Source organism: Lingula anatina, chromosome 3, assembly GCF_051362555.1.
Source record: "Lingula anatina isolate TDL-2025a chromosome 3, LinAna3.0, whole genome shotgun sequence".
Classification (NCBI taxonomy): Eukaryota; Metazoa; Brachiopoda; class Lingulata; order Lingulida; family Lingulidae; genus Lingula; species Lingula anatina.
The window spans coordinates 3,040,361-3,063,550 of NC_141769.1; the positions used below are offsets into that span (position 1 = coordinate 3,040,361).

A 23,190-nucleotide genomic window follows, 5' to 3' on the forward strand; every position below is an offset into this window, starting at 1 on the left:
CCTACCCACACAGATAAACAAAACACAATATAAACTATTCAAAGTAATCGAGAAGCAAATGCGAACCAAAGCGTTGCCAGATCACCATTTAAAATAATCCACCTCACAAGTAGGATTCTATCGATGCACATTTTTTACCAAGGCCTAGAATCTCTAGTGGGAACACAATCAATGTTAACAGCCAATGTTGATATGTTTAGCACACATTCATTTTCCTATGTATCCAGTCGAAAGTGAAGTAAAATACACACACCATGTGGTCTCAAGTTCCTAAAAGTTTCCCAAAACCAAGTATTTTATACAGAAAAAAAAAGAATATTGTGAACATTAAAAGCAAAAGCATGACTGAAGAGACTGGAAACAAATACACATGTTCAACAAGACATATCATTGCTCTCCTAGCAATGGCCAGTACAGTTACCAGATCTAACAAGGCGAATCTCGATTTCGTTTTTTACGTGTGTGAATGCAAAAAGTGAATTTAGATAAGCGCACTAGAATTGCAATCACCATGCTGTGTGTAAATGGGGCTTGTATCAACAAAGTGCTGAGAGCTATAATGTGTCTCTGAATGACATTGGCATTGCATTGCTGTTATCAAAAATAAGCCCACATTAGCAGTAGGTGTGCATCACTTTTGGAGCAATTAGACATGTGTTATGCTACTATAATAATAGAAAAGTATTACATAAAAGAAGTGTCATGACGCATCTGCGTGGAAAATTATTCTATTTCTGTACTAGTTCCAGTGTTATTATTGACACTTTATTGGAGAAAGCGATCCATTTAATATGTCACAGTAACAATCTGGCAATATACTTGGTACTTGAACATTTATTATCCAGTATATTGATTTTTCCCATTTTTTTCGTTTTGGAAAGAAGGGATAATTGCAAGTTAGAAACTTCAAGGTTTTTCTATTGGACCTTTCAGAGACAAAATTAATGTTTTTATAAATAAAAAAGGCACTGCACAATTTCAAAACAGTCACATTACAAAATACAAGCACTAGACATCAGCTTTCTAATCAAACCCAATGTGTCAAAAAGCGATGTGGAATCCTGTCAGAATAATTCTGTTATTGTAACAAAATTTATGAAGGTTGGCAACAAACTATTCAGATATTCATAAAGTCATCATAACCCCATTCATTAACTAAGAAAGTTTGGGGGATGAATGATTATTATTGAAAAAAAAAACTGTGCAAATGGGTACAAATGTGACACTTATAATCAATACAATGCTGAACACCCACAATCAATCCTATAAATTACATGTTTTCATTGACAGTTCTTTATACCAGAAACATTAAATGCCAGTTTCTGATGGCTTAATCAAGCCACATTTATTGTCAGTTTTCTGATGGCCTGATGGGCTAATGCACAAACATCCTATACTATCTGAAGGAGTAAGTTTATTATTGGAACAATACATTGTGGGATAAAAAGTCAATGTGAGTACAATGAACTATTCAAAACTTGGACCTGACAACTTCTTAAGAAAAAAAAATTGTAAATCTTAAAAACACTAAAAATGTGACAGTCACTGTGAACATGTACTCGATACTGGTAAGGTTTAACAACTAAGCCCATTTAGCTGATAAGATGTGATACAATTGTTTTCTAATTGACTGAATCGATTTTACAATTTTGTTGCAAAACTGAAACCTGAAAACTCACAGTTTACATTTTTTGCATGAATATTATAAATGTTATGAACATAAAAAACTGTTACATTCAGTTACTTTTTAATCAAAAGATGCATAGAATTTTATAAGTTCATGAGTTAAATGCAAACCCATAATGAACTTAATCTTACTAGAATGCAATAATAAGTGACAATCATAACACTAAATCAATACCCAGCAAATAATTCTCATAAATCAAGGCAAGTCAACAAAGATCATGTGCAGCAAATGGCCCATGATATAGCTGAAACATCATCAAACAAATCAATTATTCATAGCTGGTGCTGGCCAAGTCTATGACTGTAACATCTCAATTTTGAAAAAAAAAATCAATTTTGTTTAGTTACATTTCCCAGGAAATGATTAATTTTATTTTCAATTCAATAAATGTATTATTCTATAATTTGAGTTTATGTTGGGAGTTAGTATTTCTTTTTGCGAGCAAAAATACTATAGAGGTTGAATTATTAACTTTGCAAAAGTGAGGTTTGAAATTTTTGAGGAACAAAACAGTAGGAAGCAAAGTTGCAAAAGCAAGTGAAGTCCCCTGTAGCTATACCACATGTTCAGACACCCCAGAACAGAATGACAAAGATAGAACGCTTAAATCAGAGCATTTGAAATATACCTCTGATTCCAAATTCAACATATATTTGCATAATTTATAGTGCATTTATAAATGATTTACAACTGGTCAAGAAAGAAGTCATGGTTAATTATGTTTGTATGTTTGGTTGAAAGTAAACTGCATGTTAGTTTGCAGTGTACACTACAGACTGAAAGACTCAGGTTACAGAGGTATAAATATATAATATCTTTCTGCTAGTATTACTTGAAGCATATGCATTAAGGGAGAATGGTACTTTCTGGGGTAGAAAATGAATAAAATTATAATTACTAGTCATTTGCAGTTACTTTCTGAACATTTTGATCATCTGAGAGGTTAACTGCCATCCATTCTCCTCATAAAACCCAAACTCACACAATAATTAGCATTGAAGTGAACACAAAAATCTAATTTGTGAAAGGCTTTTTGCCTTTTTTCATCTTACAATGTACCATACACAGTCCTTCTGAAATTCAACCCTTTTTGTTTTGAAACTTTATACTTAGTTTTTAGCTTTATGCTGTTAGATATTACAGCACTTATGGCATGTATGCTGAGTGCTTCAACAACAAATATCTCCTTAAAACTGCAAGATCAGACAAAACAATCCTTTGGATATATTACTTGCATTTGTTTTAGGAAACTCCATTTCCTATTTCATCAAGTAAGTAACTTATTCTAGCTCAATCCCATCCTCGTGTGCATGGTTTTGAATGTTTCAAAGACACATTCTCCCAAAACTATCGTCAATGTCCAGTTGAAAAATAACTAATGATAAAAATTAACTGGCTACAACTATAATTCAATATATTTACATTCTGGTAAACAATTTATGTTCCTTTTCATTAACGAAACACTGATTAAACAAAAATGATCAATAATCAAGGACTATAAAGTTGCACAAGTCTTGTCCATCTCTTTCAATTCGCAGACTTCACTGTTACAAATAAAATATCAACAAAAGCTTTTGCTTTCCCAAAACTGAATCAATATATTGATAGTCTCTTTATCTGCTTGTCAGGAAACTCATTTCACAAAAGTTTTTATATCACATGAAAAAGTGGTTGTCTAGGATAAAAAATATATATTTGAGAATATAATCTATATTTTCAACTGCATTTTTATCAAAAGGTAGAATTCAATGTCATTGTTTAAATGATCTTTTTGAAATTCAAACTTTGTGTAATATTAAATTAAATATATTAAAATGAAGAAAAATGTCTCAGGCAGAAAACACAATGTACATCAGACAAAAGATAACTATAATATTCAATATCATCAAAATTTCAAATCTGAGTCTCATAAACAATAATTGATGTTTATGACTTTGAGCTATGAATTAGTGATTTCAATCTCACGTTCTGATCGTATAAACTGTCAAGAGGACTGCACTATAGACTGCCAGCAAGTTGTGAGGTCTCAGCCAGCTTACACTGGTCTCTCGATATTTACATATAGGCTATTTTTCCAAAAATGTGAGAAACTTGTGGCGTCTACACCAAGACTCAATAGACTTAGGCGTTACTGACAGAGTATGAGATTATAAATCAAAGACCAATAAGCCTGCTAGACTGCTGCGCAGTTGAACAAAATAACACAGATCCAATCACAATCAACTGCCCTCATCATGTCCACCATCTGATATATTTGCTTATCCATTTACTTATTTATCTATTTGCTTACTTAATCCACTTGTTTTTCTTCAACTATTTACTTAATTTTGCAATATGGAAGATGAAGCCACATCACATATCATAAAAATCCGTACTCATCTTAGGGATTCTAAAAGCACACGACAGCAATCCATGATTGACATGAAACGTGTGTCCATGCACCAAAACCCATTTGCAGTTTTACCAAGAACTAATAGATTCAAGGGCAATGTCTAAGAGCACACAGCCTGCAAAGTGTAATACTACAACTTCTGGCAATGTTCTGAGATGTTACTAAACAAGGCAAGCACAATGATCTCATCTTTTTTAACAATTTGGTGGCAGATTACAATAGTATACAAAAGCAATGCCCACATGGCTGACATGTTTCTTGCATGACACTGAACCCAGTTTCATCTGTAATTTGCCTAGGGATAATGAATTTAAGGTTGCGATGCTGATGACAGGGAGCTATTTGTAATGCTTTTGGCCATGTTTCTTAATTAAATATGATCAGGAATTAGTACAGTTATTAATATTGAATGGGTATCTTGAAGAAGCAACAGTGGAAATCAAACATAATGCGAATTATGCAAAACCAAACAAAAAGCTGAAAAGTTTTGAGGATAACAAGAAGTTCTATATCTTGTGTTAATCAAATTTTGTAAGATGGCTTACAATCATCAGCAGATACAACAGCAATGACGTCAGAGTTCGGAAAATTACCCCCCGAGGATGTCGACACTTGGCACCTTTGTATATACACCATGTCTAAATTAGATTTGACTGGTAACTTTGACAGCCAACATATCACGCAAAAAAAGAAAAAAAAACTCCCTTAAGGTATCTTTAAAAAGCATTTCTTTCTTCAATACAAGTTTTCTACTCAGCTATAGAAAGTATGTTTACAGTTTATTCAGTTTATACTAGTCTATCTATCTATCTATCTATCTATCTCTGGGGTAGCGCTAGTAATTTTTTTCGTTTAGCCAAATCACCACTTTTTTGTCAATTTGTTATCCAAATGGTTATAATTTGACTAAAACAAACCAAATCAAGCCATTTTTCTTTAGCCAATTTAAGTCAGTTTTAGCATTTGGCTAAATTGATGAGTGTTAGCGCTACCCCAGTATCTATCTGTCTGTTTTGAGCAATCATTATGATACATAAATGAAACCCTCTTTATCATAAAAATGTAAAAGGCAGGGGAATTAAGAAAGGGTCCAGCTATGTGAATGTGCTGTTCAGCGGTACCAACACACCATGACGTCTGGATTATCTTGAGACCAAATGGTCTTGTGGTCAATAAAAGGTAATTATACCCCTGGTGGTTGGGTGTGCATCTTTTCAACTGTAAATTCTTTATCACCATGGCAAAGCTGAAGTGATTTTAGAGGACAGAACTGGCTAAATCTTGATATATAATAAATAATATTCCATTGTAATCAACTAAATCTTGATTGTAATAAATTAAACCCTGACTGCAATCAATTGAAAGTTGATTATTTTAAACCATGCTGTGAACTCTGTATACATAAAGTGACATTATTAATCATTTTGTCAATGTTTATGCTGTCTGAAAAAATTTTTCCTATTTTGTTTTTAGAAGATAACCTTTCATGATATCAATGATTAAATGACCAAAAAGATAATTTAATAATCATTAAGACAAAATTTTCTTTAATGAAGCTGATAATCACTGCCTGGATATAACAGCATAACACTTTTTTCATGAAAATGACCTTTAGGACACCATGGTCTCATAAAAGGCCTTCGCAAAGCAGAAAGAATTTCACATCCATGCTACAGAGATAAAAAACATTAAAAGATGTGCAGTTTTTAGGCGAAGCAAGGAACAAAATTCCATTAGGAAAAGTGCTTCAATCTATACTGCATATTCAGCATTATCCTTCCTTTTGAATCCTGCCTTAATGATTTTTTTACAATGTCTAATGGTTACCCAGAAGAGAGAGAGAGAGAGAGAGAGAGAGAGAGAGAGAGAGAGAGAGAGAGAGAGGAGGGGGAGGTTATCAATCTAAAACAACCCTAAAGCTACCAATTTAGTACCAAAATTTTCAGAATAATTCATTCCAAGAGGAATAAGTCTTTATTATCGATAGAGATTAAAAACCGTTGGTCAATCAAAGGGTGTTTTTATCTGATAGTGGATTGAAATGAACACCAGAGCTAACAGCATACTACTACTATCAAAAACATTTACGGGAAAACTGATAATGGAAAATGCCAGGGTTAAATGCCCCTTGGTCAGTAAAATAGAATATCTAAGTAAAATTTATTTCCATAAAAAGCCATTCACACACTACTCTGTACTACTTTAAAAAGGCCTCATTGAGCCTGCTAAAGCAGACAATTTACTAAATGATAGAAATAGTCAACTCAGCAGCAGATGTATTAACATTTTGCAAAAGTCAACTTCCCTAAAAAAGGTTATTCTGACAGCAGGCTAATTTTTAGTTACCATGGTGAGGAGGAATCTGTGGCAAGAAAAGACTTCATGTCATAATTCATAATGACACTGTATATTTGTCAATGATTTTTTTCTGTTTTCAGACAGAACCTCATCAGAAATTATCTAATCATTGTTTACTATGGTTATACATTAATATATCAGTTTATATGCTGTCATTAATTTTATTATTATGGGATGTAACAATGTGTCCTCGGCAGTGGCTGCAGAGAAAATTAGAGAATAATGAGCATACTGTAGTTTTCATTCAAAGGTAATTGCTTACCAAGAGTACTTAGTCAGATGTTAGATGTAGCCAAAGGCTATGTTGCATCAGTACTTACCTGGAGAACATGTCATTCTCTATATGCACACTGTGTAGGCCTATATAGTGAATCATTCAGACACTGGACTTCACCCTGATAGGAGGTGTGCAGGACTTTTTATACCTGAGGTGACTTTCATTTATTTACATATATCAGTATTTCATGATCTAGTTCTTTATTGTGTATTTCATATTTTTCCATTTATTATATTACTGAGTTTACTAATAGTTTGTTTGTATGCATTTCAGCCTTCATTGTTTCCAGTTAATAAAGATTGGAAATCAAATAGTGTCCATCTTATCTATGAAGGCTCAGGTATAACCATAGTCTACCGGTAAACAGTCCATCCTACAGGCCAGCATGCCAGTTGTAAAGTGCCCATTCCCAGACTGCACTTATGAGACAGAAGATGTGGCAGATACCATTGTCAACACACTATTGACAATACATGCACAAAGCCATAATGCCACTTCCTCTCAGTCATCTACAAAGGTCAAAACTGACAAGATTCGTCGCCCCACAATATCTACAGCTGGTACTAGTGAAGATTGGACTTACTTTCTGACAAGGTGGAAAGAATATACCATAGCAACCAAAATTACTGGCCAAGATCGTGTAATACAATTACTGGAATGCTGTGATGAAACTCTTAGGAAAAATATCACCCGCTCAGCTGGTGGAACTCTTACAAACAAAAGTGAAGAAGAGGTACTATCTGCTATCAAGAGACTGGCAGTACGTGAAGAAAATCCCATGGTTGCCCGAGTCATTCTACATGAGATGCGGCAGGACAGAGAAGAACCAATTCGTCAGTTTGGGGCAAGAATCAAAGGTCAAGCTAGCATTTGTAAATTTACACTTAAATGCCCTAACTGTGAAACAGATGTAGATTACACAGATTGCATATTAAGGGACATTTTAAGTCGTGGCATAGCCGATAATGAAATCCAGCTAGACCTGCTTGGAAATATGAACCAGAACATGGACCTTGAAGATGTGTTCAGATTTATTGAATCTAAAGAATCTGGGAAACGTTCATCAGCGACATTAAATGCTTCCGAAGGTGCCCATGCCACTAGCTCGTACAGACGCGCTCAAAGGTATGCAAAGTCTGATAGAGCTGAGATATGCAGTTACTGTGGGGAAAAAGGCCATGGTATTAAAGCACCATTTCGCACACGTCAGAAAATGTGCCCAGCATACAACCATATCTGCAAACACTGTGAACGCAGTCACCACTTCGACCACATGTGTCGCAACAAGAACAAACCCAAGCTTGGTCCCCCATCTTCATCCAATACCAAAACACAGTCAGTAACTAATCATGGGGAATCTGCTTTTATGGAGCATAGCAATGAGTCATTTTTTACGCTATGTACAATAGGTGAATTGGACCACGACCGAGCTGCAAATGCCATTGCATTAGATCACCACCTATATAATCAGCTGAATGACAAGTGGATCAAAAGTAAATCAAGACCTCAACCATATATATCATTACAAGCCACTGTATCCTCTCAAGATTATTCTGATCTTGGCTTCAATGTAGACCTTCCAACTACATCTACGATGCTCAATGTAATGGCTGACACTGGATGTCAAAGCTGTCTTGCTGGTATTAAAGCAATCCAACCCCTTCAGTTAACTGAAAAGGATCTCATTCCAGTTAAAATGAAAATGCATGCAGCAAATAACAAAGGAATTAACATTCTGGGTGCTGTAATATTACGATTCTCGGGTGAAGACAAGCTTGGAAAACACCACACAACGAGACAGATCGTCTACATCACAGACAATTCAGACAGAATATTCCTCAGCAGAGAAGCATGCATTGACCTCGGTCTCATTTCCATTGACTTCCCTCAAGTTGGAGATGCTTGTCAAACAGCCGGTGATACAAAAAGATATGAAACAAATGCCGATTGTGAATGCCCAAAACGCCAACCTCCGCCTTCACGTCCAACATCTATTCCTTATCCAGCAACAGAAGAAAACCGTCAGCGGCTTCAGCAATGGCTTATTGACTATTACAGATCCAGCTCTTTTAACATGTGTACCCACCAGCCACTCACAATGATGAATGGATCCCCTATGAGACTAATGGTGGACTCTGAAGCAGAACCCAAAGCATACCATACCCCTTTACCAGTACCACTACACTGGCAAGACCAAGTCAAGGCTGGCTTAGACCAAGATGTAAAACTAGGTGTTATTGAACCCGTTCCACTAGGAGAACCAGTTACATGGTGCCATAGGATGGTCGTTTGTGCAAAGAAGAATGGCAAACTTCGCAGAACTGTTGATCTTCAAGCATTAAATGCCCATGCTAAACGTGAAACACATCATACTCAATCACCGTTTCATCAAGCAAGATCTGTTCCACAAGGTAAAAAGAAGACAGTCTTTGATGCATGGAACGGCTATCACAGCGTCCCACTTCATGAAGATGACAGACATCTCACCACATTCATAACACCATGGGGGCGCTATCGGTATTGCGTTGCTCCTCAAGGATATATCGCTTCTGGTGATGCCTACACCCACCGTTATGATGATATTGTTTCCAACATTCCCAGAAAAACTAAATGTGTAGATGATACTCTACTATGGGCAAATTCTATTGAAGAAAGCTTTTGGCAAGCTGTTGAATGGTTGGATATATGTGGAAAAAATGGGATAACTTTCAACATTGATAAATTTGTATTTGCTGCAGACCAGGTGGATTTTGCTGGATTCACAATAACAATGGACAGTGTAAAACCTTGTCCTAAATACCTGCAGGCAATTACAGAATTCCCAACACCTAAAAACATCACAGATGTACGTTCTTGGTTTGGTCTCCTAAATCAGGTTTCTTATGCCTTCAGCATGGCCAATAGGATGTTACCATTTCGTGAGCTACTCAAACCTGGCACGCCTTTCAAATGGACTGAAGAATTAGATCAAATTTTTCAGGAATCCAAACAAGTAATCATCAATGAAATAGAAGAGGGTGTCAAGATATACGACAAGAACAAAACAACTTGCCTAGCCACAGATTGGTCTAAAAGTGGAATAGGATTTTGGTTATTCCAGAAACATTGCAATTGTATAGTGGCAAAACCATTTTGCTGCAAAACGGGATGGAAAATTGTCCTTGTAGGTAGTAGATTCACACATCCTGCTGAATCCAGATATGCACCTGTGGAAGGGGAAGCACTAGCCGTGGCTTATGCTTTAGACAAAGCAAGATTCTTTGTTCTGGGATGCACTGACCTAGTGATAGCTGTTGACCATAAGCCACTTCTCAAAATCTTTGGAGACAGATCCCTGGATGCCATATCCAACACACGTCTCAGGAACCTCAAGGAACGTACTCTCCGTTACAGGTTCCGTATCATTCATCTTCCAGGTGCTAAGCAGAAAGCCGCAGATGCAATATCTCGCCACCCAACAGGGGAACAGCACCCACCCAAAATGCAGCTTCAAGATGATATTTCTAGTACTGCTGAATCTTATGACTTACCTTATTCCGCTGACATCTTTCACTCTTTCATAGGAGGCATCAAACTAATGGATGGTGTAAATGATTACACTGACATTGAGGAAAATTTGATTGACTCTGCTATTTATGCCCTTGATTCCACAATTAAGTCAATTACATGGAACCAAGTTAGGCAGGCTACAGCAAGTGATGAAAATATGAATCAGCTACTGTCAATCATTGAGTCAGGAATCCCCAAACACCGCCATGAATTGCCACCTCCATTGCGTGAATACCACCAATTCAGGGAACACATCTACAGTGTTGATGGTGTTATTATTTACAAGGATCGCATTATTATACCACCATGCCTTAGGGAACAAATACTTTCTGCACTTCACGCTGCTCACCAAGGCATCTCATCCATGATATCCAGAGCAGAGGCTTCTGTATTCTGGCCAGGTATAACTGCGGACATCACTGCTGTGCGTGCAAATTGTAACCATTGTCACCAGATTGCACCATCACAACCTTCTGCGCCACCCTACAATCCCATACCACCAAAGTATCCTTTCCAGTGCATCTGTGCAGATTTTTTCATGTTTAAGGGTACTCACTACTTGGTCATTGTTGACAGATACTCCAACTGGCCAATTGTAGAATATGCATCTGGAGGATCTAAAGGACTAATAACTAGTCTACGCCGTGCATTCTCTACTTATGGGATCCCAGAGGAATTGGCTTCCGATGGAGGCCCTGAATTCACTTCTTCTGAAACACGCAAATTCCTTGAAGATTGGGGTGTACATCACCGTTTATCATCTGTAGCATTTCCCCACAGCAATTGTCGCGCTGAAGTTGGTGTCAAAACAGTCAAACGATTGCTTATGAACAATACAGGACCAAATGGTGAGTTGAACACCAATTCAGTGCAGCGTGCAATATTACAGTACCGTAATACACCTGATCCAGATACAAAACTGTCCCCTGCAATGTGTATATTTGGAAGGCCAATAAGGGATTTTATTCCAATACTACCAGGTCGATACGAACCACATCCTACATGGAAGTCAACATTAGCAGCACGTGAGGAAGCACTCCGTAACAGACATATGAGATTCGCAGATCACTGGAGTGAACACACTAGACGCCTACCACCACTTGCTATTGGAGACCACGTTCGTATTCAGAATCAGACTGGTCCGCATCCAAATAAATGGGACAAAACTGGCACTATTACTGAAGTAAAACAGTTTGACCAGTACCTGGTGAAAGTTGATGGATCTGGACGTGTGACACTACGCAATAGAAAATTCTTAAGGAAATTCATTCCATATGTGTCATCTCTACCTCGTCACTCTATCATTGATGACCTAAAGCACAGATTTTACATACAACAGCCTACAGTCAACAATGACACACCTACATTCAGCAAATTACCAGAACCAGAATCTACCTTATTGAAAAATTCATATGAGTCAGTGGAGTCGGAAAAAATTGTCACCACAACTCTACCCATAGGACCAAATGAAACTGATGGAAAGTGTAAAGAAACAGGAACACTACCTTTAACACAACCATCTCATGAAACTCCTAAAGCACTTCCAAAACCACCACGGATGTTAACAAGACTTTTACCACACAACAAACCCGGACTAAAGGAATCAAATGAAGGACTACGCAGATCTGTAAGACTAAATAAAAACTAACTTTAACCGTCTTTAATGTTTAAAAGACTGGGGGGGCATAGAGAATAATGAGCATACTGTAGTTTTCATTCAAAGGTAATTGCTTACCAAGAGTACTTAGTCAGATGTTAGATGTAGCCAAAGGCTATGTTGCATCAGTACTTACCTGGAGAACATGTCATTCTCTATATGCACACTGTGTAGGCCTATATAGTGAATCATTCAGACACTGGACTTCACCCTGATAGGAGGTGTGCAGGACTTTTTATACCTGAGGTGACTTTCATTTATTTACATATATCAGTATTTCATGATCTAGTTCTTTATTGTGTATTTCATATTTTTCCATTTATTATATTACTGAGTTTACTAATAGTTTGTTTGTATGCATTTCAGCCTTCATTGTTTCCAGTTAATAAAGATTGGAAATCAAATAGTGTCCATCTTATCTAAAAATGATCCAGAAATCACATTTTCATTAAAAATTAGATACAAAACAAAGACATTCAATTGGAAAATGTCTAAAATTTTGTCCACCTCAGTTGTTTACTGCCATATGTCTTTAGAAAAATCATTTTCTATAGAAAAAAGGCTAATTATTGACAAATGAAACACAAATGTTTGATTCTCCATGGGCAAATTTCATTTGTAATAGGTGACCATATAAAATATAAACTGTGAATCTGATGCTAATAGTATTTAAAAGAAACATATTATCGCTAATAATAATAAAAAAACGTCCATTATTTACTAATCGGAAGTCTTAATTGTAGCCTTATATAAATAAACAGAAAAAATTATCCATCAAAATCACATTCATACCATTGTTTGATATCTGCAAGCTAAAGGACTATTAATGTAGTCCAGATTTGTCAATTTGTGTGATGCTTGCTCCATGATTCATCAAAAAAGTCATTGTGTAACAGAAATAATTGCTTTAAGACACCTGAGCACTTTTTTTAGCAATGAATAATATGGGGGAATAGGCTTATGATTCAAAATGTCATTATAATCACTGCCCCTGTTATAAATCATTAATCTGATGATTAAAAAAGATACTATGCATCTGAAGCTAAACACAATTTTAGTGCTGCAGCCAGTATCAATTTTCCAGTCAAAACTAACTTGAGAACTTTCAAAGAAGTTTAAATCAATTTGTCAATTTTACATACAAAAATGCCCTGATCTTTACTGAATGAGAAAGCCTATATTGCACTTCAATATTGACCATTTAATTTTTTATTTTTTCAACAAATTTCAGACATTAAACAAAAAAGCTCATTTTTTTACCATTTTATGTAGCATCATTAGAGAATGAATGGTAAAGAAATGGCAATTGATCATGAATATGTATTATTATAAAAATCACTGCTCCATCAATACCAGTATTATTATATACCTAGCTCCAAGTTTTGTAATTCAGGCTGCTACTGATAATTGTACAGATAGAACTACCTATGTTCATAAAAAAAAACAAGACAAAAAATTCTGAAAGATGTGCAGCATTATATTCTACAAACATTCCAACTTGCAGTTTACATCTCTTCTCATTTTGGGGGGCTAAAATAAGAAAAGAGGTTGAAATATTTGTTTTTATAACATTGGATATTCCTACAGAATGTGGCTATTATTCATGTAAACACTAATATCATAATAATAGTGTTTTAAGTGTATACACACATGGTGATGATATAAAAATGACAGCTCAAAACAGGCCTCCAAAGGTCTGTTATCAGTGTCAACATCAGAAAAGGCAAATAAATATTATTATTTGTCAGCAGTTAAACAACAGATTGGTACCATAAAGCAAATCCAACACACACACACACACACACACACACACACACACACATGCACACACACACACACTAAGACACACACACATTCACACATACATGCAAAAAAAAAAAAAAAATCAGAAAAATCTATTGCACACCCTGTATGTCTATCTTTCTGTTGATCTCTCTATCTGTCTTCCTTAAAGTTTAATACATTTGATAGTTTGTCTGTCTTTTAGATTGTCTATCTCTCTGTCTAACTGCACATATCTGTCAGTCCAAATTCGTCAACAAATGGACATCTGTCCGTTTGTCAGTAAAAACGTCTATTCAAGTCATTCAGACGTAGAAAGGTTGCACTGGTAAAGATAATACAGTAAGAAGAAAGTCAGCATAGCAAAATCATGTATTTTGACTTTTTACAATAACAAAAACAAAATTCTGTGGAACACAGACTACAAGAAATGAGAAACAACATCAAAGCAGATTATACATTAGTTTCTCATTAATACAATTCCAACACACATCTAACATATCACTTTGTTATACTGGAATACATTTTATTAGGTGCAGAACAATAATCACAGCAATTAATTTTCTTATCTGCATCATTGGATACAGACAAGAACCTTACTGCTTCTCCTATTGCATGAAATTAATAAGTATTGAATACTCTTTATCGCATATCCCTTGCATTTAATCAAATGGAATGGCATTTTCATTGGGCTGCCCATTCTTCAACACCTGCCTGTCTTGCAGAAGCTTTGGATATCTTTAATCCTGCATTCTGTTCACTGTACTGACACTGCACTGCACTAACTAATCTAACATTAAACACTAGTTCTACCCAATGTTGTTCATGGCATATAATTCCAACACTGCTTATGAAATGTGCCCAACATACAAGGCATACCCAGTGTGTATGACATATACTTTATGGTTTATGTCATGTGTCCAACACTGTGCTTGACCAACACTGTACATGTGCCATGTACATTGTTCAAAGTTGTACTTATATTTCCCTCAGATTCAATATAAATATAAACCAAACAACTACTGCTGACATTCAGGACTTTAATTCCCCCTTTTTTTAAACGAAACAAGCATGTTTTTTTATTGTCTTATACGATGTCATTTCTGAAGATTATAAACTTGAAACATAATGCCTCAGTTTAGCTCTATGATACATACAGCAGTATACCAATAAATATTTTGTGAGCCAGAACACTAATCATTACATCTGCATAAGTACATGAAGTAAAAAGTATCTTTTTTTTTAAATTTCGGTTTTGATCCAAAAGGCCAGATCATTCGCTGATGTGTTCAGCCTACAATGTCAAGTCTCTTCACAAGAAAGATCAAGACAGGAAAGCATCAAGGACCAATGACCTTTTTTTTTAAATCTTAAAAGAAATATCCCTCTACTTTCAATAATTCAATAAATAAAGGATCTCACTTTTGAGATTAACACACACACACACACACACACACACACACACACACACACACACTGCCATTGCGATGATATCCTAGCTCAGTGATAAGTCTGTTAACAATAAAGAAAACAACACTTAGCAAGACAGCACTGAGAGTTTCCAGTAAATTGGTTATCCCCAGGAATCCAATGATGCCTTTCCGGGCACTAATTATTTAATATCTTTCTCGGAAATGTCTCACATAGACAGAATGAAAAACGGAGCAGTAGCACAAAAAAAAAAAAAATGAATTAGAGATAGTAAGCTGATCACAATGCACAATAATAGCTGACATTGTGTGTGAACTAGGGAAACTGTTGGGGTGAGAAGGGAAAGACAGGAGATGGACATAAGGCAAGACAACAAGTTTAATGAACAAAGTTACTCTTAAAAAAAACAGCAAGTGCTCTGCAAGGATTTTGTGTGTGTCTGTGTGTGAGAGAGAGAGAGAGGAGAAGTAAAGAGAGAGTCACTTTATTAGAATAAATAGCACACACAAAATCTGCAATGAATCTTTTTTACAAATAAATAAATTGGTTAAAAGTGAATAAAACAAATCATTAAACTGTGTCACATCTTTTCTTTTCATATATCTCCTCATTTAAGTGAAAAGAATAGTGACAATTACCAGTTATGACAGAACGCAAGATGAAAATAAATCAATTTCTGTCTGCTTTTTCTGAAAATTCGATACAACTACACCATTCCCAACTCCATACCCATCAATTCAACTTGTCAAAATTGCATCTTGCTGAAAACACTTAAAAGCTGGCTGTTACAGTAATATAGTTAACCTTTGGCATCAAATATACACCATTACTCAAGGGTCAAATCAACCATTAATTTTGAAAGTGGTTTTTACATAAGAATGGCCCGACTTTACCCTCAACCCTGTTAAAAGTATAAAGATGCAACTTCATTTCAAAGATATATGCAACTTATGATAAAACATTCTTATTCATTTAATGTGTTGATGAAAAAGTGACAGGAATAATAAGCATCTGAGGATACATCTTTCACACCATTTATCACCTTGAAAGTTTCCAAGAAAGACCTCAAGGTGATACAGCGTAATAAGCTGAAAAATAGCTTCCCTAAATCTGTTATTTCAGGGTACCACGCACGCTGGCAGACCTTAATAGCCAGTAAATGAATCAGAGTATTCTTAAGGAAATTAACAATGGGACAACATGTCAATAAAACTCCAGTGACATGAGCTGATACCATTCATGCCAAGAGCTTATTCACAGATAAGGGGCTCTCCAAGATGCCAGCATCCGACTCTCATCGGAAATTTTGATCAAATCTGGATCAATGAATTGTATAATGTGTGGTGTTATTTTTTTATCTCATTTTTGGTGCGGTTGCCCTTACAGGACACTCTCGATAGGAAAAAAAAACAGCATGCATTACAGAAAGACGGTATCAAGAAATTAGGGGAAAACAAAAAAAAACATTTTCCCCTTCCTCACAACTGCTAATAAAAGTTTGGATACAAATGTAGTGCAGATTGGGAAGTTCTTCATAGTGTTCACAAAAAAATGTTTGTTTTTTTTTGCCTTTATTGGGTAAGGGGCAAAGACCAGACGAGATGTTTTTTTTTGTCTGCAGTACCCTCATGTGGTTATGTTGTAGATATCAGACGATCAAAATTTTAATAATTTTTGAAGCATCTGACCCCCCCCCACGACCACCATAAAAAAATTCATCACTAAACAGACACACACTGTCACCCCATCCTTTTTTTTTCTTTTATGAAGTGCATTCACATCTCTCTCTCTCTCTCTCTCTCTCTCTCTCTCTCTCTCTCTCTCTCTCTCTCTCTCTCTCTCTCTCTCTCTCTCTCATGCCTGAACTCCCAAAGGGAAACAGAAGGCACTCAAGCATCCAATAGATACAAATCAACTGTAAAAGTAGATACAGAAAAGCTTTTCAAGTGAGCCATAATAAGTTTATAGCTATCTCTCAATCTGGGGTTAAAAGTGAGAAATGGGGTCAAAACAAAAATCAATTCACTGCCTCATATCCGTAAAAAAATTATCCTATTTAAATCTCCTGGGGATATCGAAGTCAATCGTTTCAGTGAAAAAGTTCACCAGAAGTCATTTTAAAAATCCATTAAGAAAATAAGCTACCTTCTTACAGCTTCTGTAAGGCCTTTTTTACTCCTTTTTCCTTTCAATAAACAGTGAGAGACAAAATATAAAATGGGATTAAAATAACTAAATTCAGTCATTGCAATGCCTATCTTTTATACATGTATATTATTCATTCAAAAGATATGGGAGCAGAAATCTAGTATGTGGAACACTATAGAAGAATGCAGACCTGAATTAAATCTAAAACTGATATCAGCATACTACTATCTCTAGGTTTTACATCTGTTAAAAAAGAACAATTTTCATTAATTCTGGATAGTGCCTCTACTGATAAAAAACAACATAATTACTTCAATATGGGTTGGTGCTAATTTCCATTGGATATAAGAAATGAAACAATGAAGTGGTAATGGATCCTTAAATATTGATAATAAGAATTATAATGGCATGTGAAGATTGTTCATTTTTATTGAACATGTTGGAGATAAAAAGTGCAGAATTCTCATTGCGTTAGTTGTGGATTCTTCACAACACAATCATCTCAATGCAGTGTGTTTCCATGTCAATATTTCTTTTGTGTCCAAGAATAGAGGATAGGAATGCAAAAACATACATCAGAACAATGAATGAAATAAAATGTCACATTTCAAAACAGTAAATTAACAGCTTCCTGAAATAATTTCTTACCTTGTCTATTTGCTCGGGGGTTGCTTGAGAAAACGAGGCCCTTATGTACGACGTTTTCTCATTGGGATCAGACAAGAATACATAACCTGGGGCCAACAAAACCTGAGGAAAAAAACATGTCAACATTCATTATTTTAATATCTATGGTCTATTCTCAACAATTTCATTATTTTAATATTAATATTCTATTCTTAACGATTTCACTAAATTTGCATCTCGGTGCTTTCTACATGTTGAAGGAAAAGATCTGGTCTGAAGACAGCTTTATAATTTACACCTAGCCACATGGAGAAATTGCATCCCAAATCAATCTCACCTCCCTGGGGGGTGTGGGGGGGGGGGAGGGGGGTGATATTACCGAAGCTGCTTCATATGTAGTATTTGAATTATCATTCACAACTATAGCATCTGCATTGAGATGACGTGGGTGATCAAAATTGGATTTTTAGCAGCAATGCAAATAATGTATCTTCAGGAATTTGGAAACAAATACTCAATAACCTCATTTCTGCTTAATAAAATTGAATCAATTGAAAAATACTAGAATCATACTTCTTTAGACATGGCTTTTTCTTCTATAAGGGACTTTGTGTCTTCAATGCCAATCAACCGTATCCATAGAAACATTCCTGCTACTGGGGCATGCCACTCTGCCCAACCTAAAAAAATAACCAACATGCATAAGTGTCATGATATGACAAAAACCTCTAGAAGACTTACCACAGTACCAGTCTGACACATGCAAATGTTTCTATGAAATGTATTTGAGTCAGTAAGAAATGCATTATGGCCAATCTTAAATACTGTTAAATGTCAATTTGAGCTCAGGTGAACGCCCAGTGCACAGGTCAAATTCCCCTTTGGTGCCTATTGCATAAGTGACACAGCTCAACCTCACTTTGCTTACAGGCAAAGCATAATATAATATAATATAATGCAAATATCTAGAATGAGGCCATGTTTGGAATGAACCCCAAATTTCAGGGTTAACAGGAAAGTAACGTTTCCACCATTATCATGAGCCTCACAGAAACGGTAGTAGCAATATTCAGTTTCCAGTGCACTCAAAACTTATGCTGGAAGAAAAGTCTAAGTGTTAAAAAAAGCCACCAAACACTGATTGTGTTCAACCCATTTTGAAGTACCTGCATTGACATTTCTTAATTGAAAACTGATGCTATTAAAAACAGTGTGCCTCATTTAAGTGTGCCTCATTTATAACTCCACAAAATTTATGGCCAGTAATACATCACACAATGTTAATTAACTGATTTAAGGATTTAAAAACTAACATCACACAATGTTAATTAATTGATTTAAGGATTTAAAAACTATCTATATTTGATTAGTTAAAGCAATATGTTACCTGTCAGCCATTTTTCTGCTGCAGCAATCATAATGTCTTTTTGTTGACTGTAAAATGTTTTTACCCTGAAAAGGCAATATGCAGACCTCCCTGAGTAATACCAAATTTTAATTTTTTTCACATACAATTAAAATCTTTTCATGCATAAATTAACAAAAGTGATTTAATGTTTAATGTAATAAAGTGAATGCATCTTTGGTAAAAACGATACCTTATCTTTTTGTTTTAGCCACAAAAATGTTTCTACTTACTAAAACTACTTATATTTTATTGAATCATTGTAATAATGGAAATTGTATTGGTAGCAGAAGAAATTACTTGTTCCCTTCTGTCAACTGAATTTTCATTGTCTTTTGTGTAATCATGATAAAATAGTAAATTATATAAAAGAGAATAAAACACTGAAGGGAGCAGAAGGAAAATGGGAACAAAGAGAAAATATTTAAAAAACTTTCTGAAAATATTTTACTTTTTTAAAACGTAATTCCCTACCTTTTCACCTGTTCTTTAAATCCATCATCCCCCCACATGTCAAACAGCTTGAACAACATTACCTGAGATACAGAAAGAGAAAGATAACAAAGTATTTCAAAAAGGAAATTTCTGAAAGCCCACAAAGAAAAACATTAAAATTCAAATCGTTCAACATGGATATTAAAAAATTCTATCCTTCAAAATCATTCTCATTATACAATCTAGGTATACTTATGAAAAAAAAAATACATTCAAATTTCCATTTCATAATTAACAATTTTCTCACAAAAATAAATAGAGAACAGTGGTGTTATGGTGGCAATACTAATATTGTTCAAATCTGGATCATACCAATACCAATACCATACCTGTGCCATGGAACTTGTATGCAGCACAGAGACTTGCATATGGAGCTGAACTCTTTCTATTAGTGGTGCTGGACCTGTCACAAACCCAACTCTCATGCTACAAAAAAAAAAAAAAAAAAAAAAAAGAGGACTAACATAAAAATAAAAAGTGTTTCTTCCTTAAAGTTTCTTTTATGGATTAATTTAATTATATTATCTAAGAAAAGGCACTTTGATTGAATGACGCAATAGTATCCCCAGTTAGACAAAGTTTCAATAGTGAATCAATTCTACCTGCCAGTGGATTAATGTTAAACCCGTGGCGTGATATCAGCCAGCTCAAGAGGCTGCCTGCACAAACACTGTAGTTTACTCTTACACTTCTATCTCTATCTGCCAGATTTTAGGCTATATTTACTCCACATCCCACACGTTATACACTATATTAATACAGGACCATGCACATATAGGGGCAAGTCATGTTTTGCAGCTGTGGAATAAACAGAGGATAAAGAAAAGGCAGACAAAAAAAATTACGTAGGGCAACACGACAGAGACTTTGAAATGTGACAGAGACTTTGAAATGTGAACGAGACTGTGAAATGTGACAGAGGTTGGCATTTGATCTGTTACGTAATCCTTCTCTCGTGTATCTGTTCAATGCTGTAGGTCAAACGTCTACTACCTGTATTGACTATCGTATATTCTGTAGCGAGAAAAAGAGAGAAAGAGGAAGCTAGCATATGGATGATCAGGATGCATCAACTGCCTGGTTTACGTGCTCAAATATTGTGCAGTGCTATGTACGATCAACAAGGAAGGAGCTACTTTCAGATTGATATTGTAAGTATCTTTTCATAATATTTTTTATTTTACTTTTGGGAAATAATTTGGAAATAAATATCACCATGCCAGTATTAAAAGTAGCATCAGGTGCACCCAAAGGCCTAAATATATGTATTATGCATGGGTTTCCTTTCAAGGAATGACGTAACAGTAAACCAATTTTTATATTTCTTAAATATGTAATACATGATACTGCACTGCATTAACAACAAAAAAGAAATACCCCAAATCACGCTTAAGCCAGACATGCATGCCTGGCTATTTTCATTTACTACCATGTTGTAATGTTAAAGTTGTAACTATATAAATAATTTTAGGACTCTAGCCATAGAAGTTTCCTTAGAATGTTTCGATAGCAAGTGATATATATAGAAACTTGAATATAATTATGTCTGTCAATAGCCTACATACAGTGCTTATCAATATTTGTTGCCATTTATTTACCCTTGCCATGTAAAATTGATATTTTATCTTTTCAGAGAGATGTGAAAGCCATATGGAGGCAGGGCAAATCACAAGAGACCATATGGAATCAATAATATAGCAAGAGATATACAAATAATGAGGAGCTTGTCTCCATGGTTTATTGCTATTACATTCTACACAGAGCTCAATATTTGGAAAAAAAGGAGATATCACATGGTTTAAACTGCAGAGTTAACTGATATCTAAAGATTCCATATACATAGTTATTAATTTAGTCACTATTTGAAAATGGCCTAAGCAAGCATGATGGTAATCAATGGAAAAGGTCAGAATATTTCAGGATTATAATAGCATTTGCAAAACGTTTCAAAATACAAGTTTTTTCTGAAAGTTCAATAATTTAAAAATAAGGACTAGTATTAGTTTCTGAACAGTTTCAAAACAAATAAAAAATGGCCGCTTGCAGTGAGCTCATCATCCCAGACAATCTCCTGACTTGTAGCATCTGTTTGGAAGAGTACAGGCATCCACAGATACTTCCCTGTCAGCATATATTTTGCCTAGTTTGCATAAATACCCATGGCCAAAATTCTAAGCCTGACCTCAACATGACTTGTCCATTGTGCAGGACTAGGGTCAGTTTTGGTGATATTCGACCACTCTGGAAAAATATAGCCTTCCCAAGAAAATGTGAGTCTTTGACGGTGAAACTACTTCAAAATGACCAACAAGGAATAAAAAATCACGGAGATTATGATTGTAGCAATAGATCTTTCCACTGCCTTTCAATGGAGCTTCCTATATTCAAAGAGAAATCAGTCCTTCTTCATTCCTTTATTGCCAAACTAACAGATGACACCAAGAAATGCTGTTTGACTGGGATGGACGCAAATGAACAATACTTATATATTGTTGATACAAAACTAGATTCCAGTACCGGAAACCAGAAAATCAAAATATTTTCACCACAAGGTCACTTGAGGTCAAGTTTTGCACTTGATGACCCCACAGATGTTGCTATATTGCAAGACGGAAATGCATGTGTGGTTAACTATAGCCAAAAGATCATCCACAATATCAACACGACTAAGCAACAGAATGTTACTAGATTTGGCCAGCAGAAATTCCAGGTGCCTTATTCTGTGACAAGAAACCGACAGGGAAATATCATGGTATGTGACAGAAAGAGAAGAAGCATTTTCATTTTCAATCCACACAATGGGACATTTCTGAGCAGAATCTCCCTGCCAATGTGCTCTACTCCAGTTTATTGCTCGTCAAGCCCAATCAATGATGACATCCTGGTTTCCGACTACTCATGCCACTGTGTGTACCTCCTGACACCTAGTGGCCAAAATATTTTTCAATATGGCATCCCGGGTCACCCTGGAGCAGACGATGGCCAACTTAACAGCCCCTGTGGTGTCTGCTTTGACAATTTTGGAAACATTTTCATTGCAGATACCTGGAACCACAGGGTAGTAATGGTGAGCCCACGTGGGACACTCGTTAAGTACATAGCTTCTGAGGAAGATGGCATAACTTTGCCAAGGACTGTGGTAGTATTGGCAGAAACAGGGAAACTAGCAATGGCTGAGCAAGATGGAAACATAAAGATTTATCAGTATTTGGAATAGCAAGCAAAGCAAAACTAATGAATACACATTTATAGGTATGCTCAACAGTTGTCAGAGCAGATGAGGTATAAAATATTTTGATCAGAAGTAAAGTTATGTTTTTGTTTTCCAACATCACACAGGCAGCAGAACAAGGTGTGAAACAAACCCAACTTGAAGGCTATC

The 23,190-nt window shown here is 35.5% G+C and overlaps 1 protein-coding gene across 2 annotated transcripts in view; it reads right to left on the bottom strand.

Moving 5' to 3' along the window:
- Nucleotides 1-23,190, bottom strand: part of LOC106173073 (kynurenine/alpha-aminoadipate aminotransferase, mitochondrial) — a 64,125-nt gene that overhangs the window by 35,746 nt on the left and 5,189 nt on the right. For both annotated transcript variants that reach the window (XM_087008523.1, XM_087008524.1), the window contains exons 10-14: nucleotides 20,138-20,234; nucleotides 19,788-19,849; nucleotides 19,296-19,360; nucleotides 18,482-18,588; nucleotides 17,930-18,031 (exon numbers count right to left, since the gene is read on the bottom strand). In XM_087008523.1, coding sequence (XP_086864649.1) covers nucleotides 17,930-18,031; nucleotides 18,482-18,588; nucleotides 19,296-19,360; nucleotides 19,788-19,849; nucleotides 20,138-20,234 — 433 coding nt within the window. The remainder of the gene's footprint in view (nucleotides 1-17,929; nucleotides 18,032-18,481; nucleotides 18,589-19,295; nucleotides 19,361-19,787; nucleotides 19,850-20,137; nucleotides 20,235-23,190) is intronic.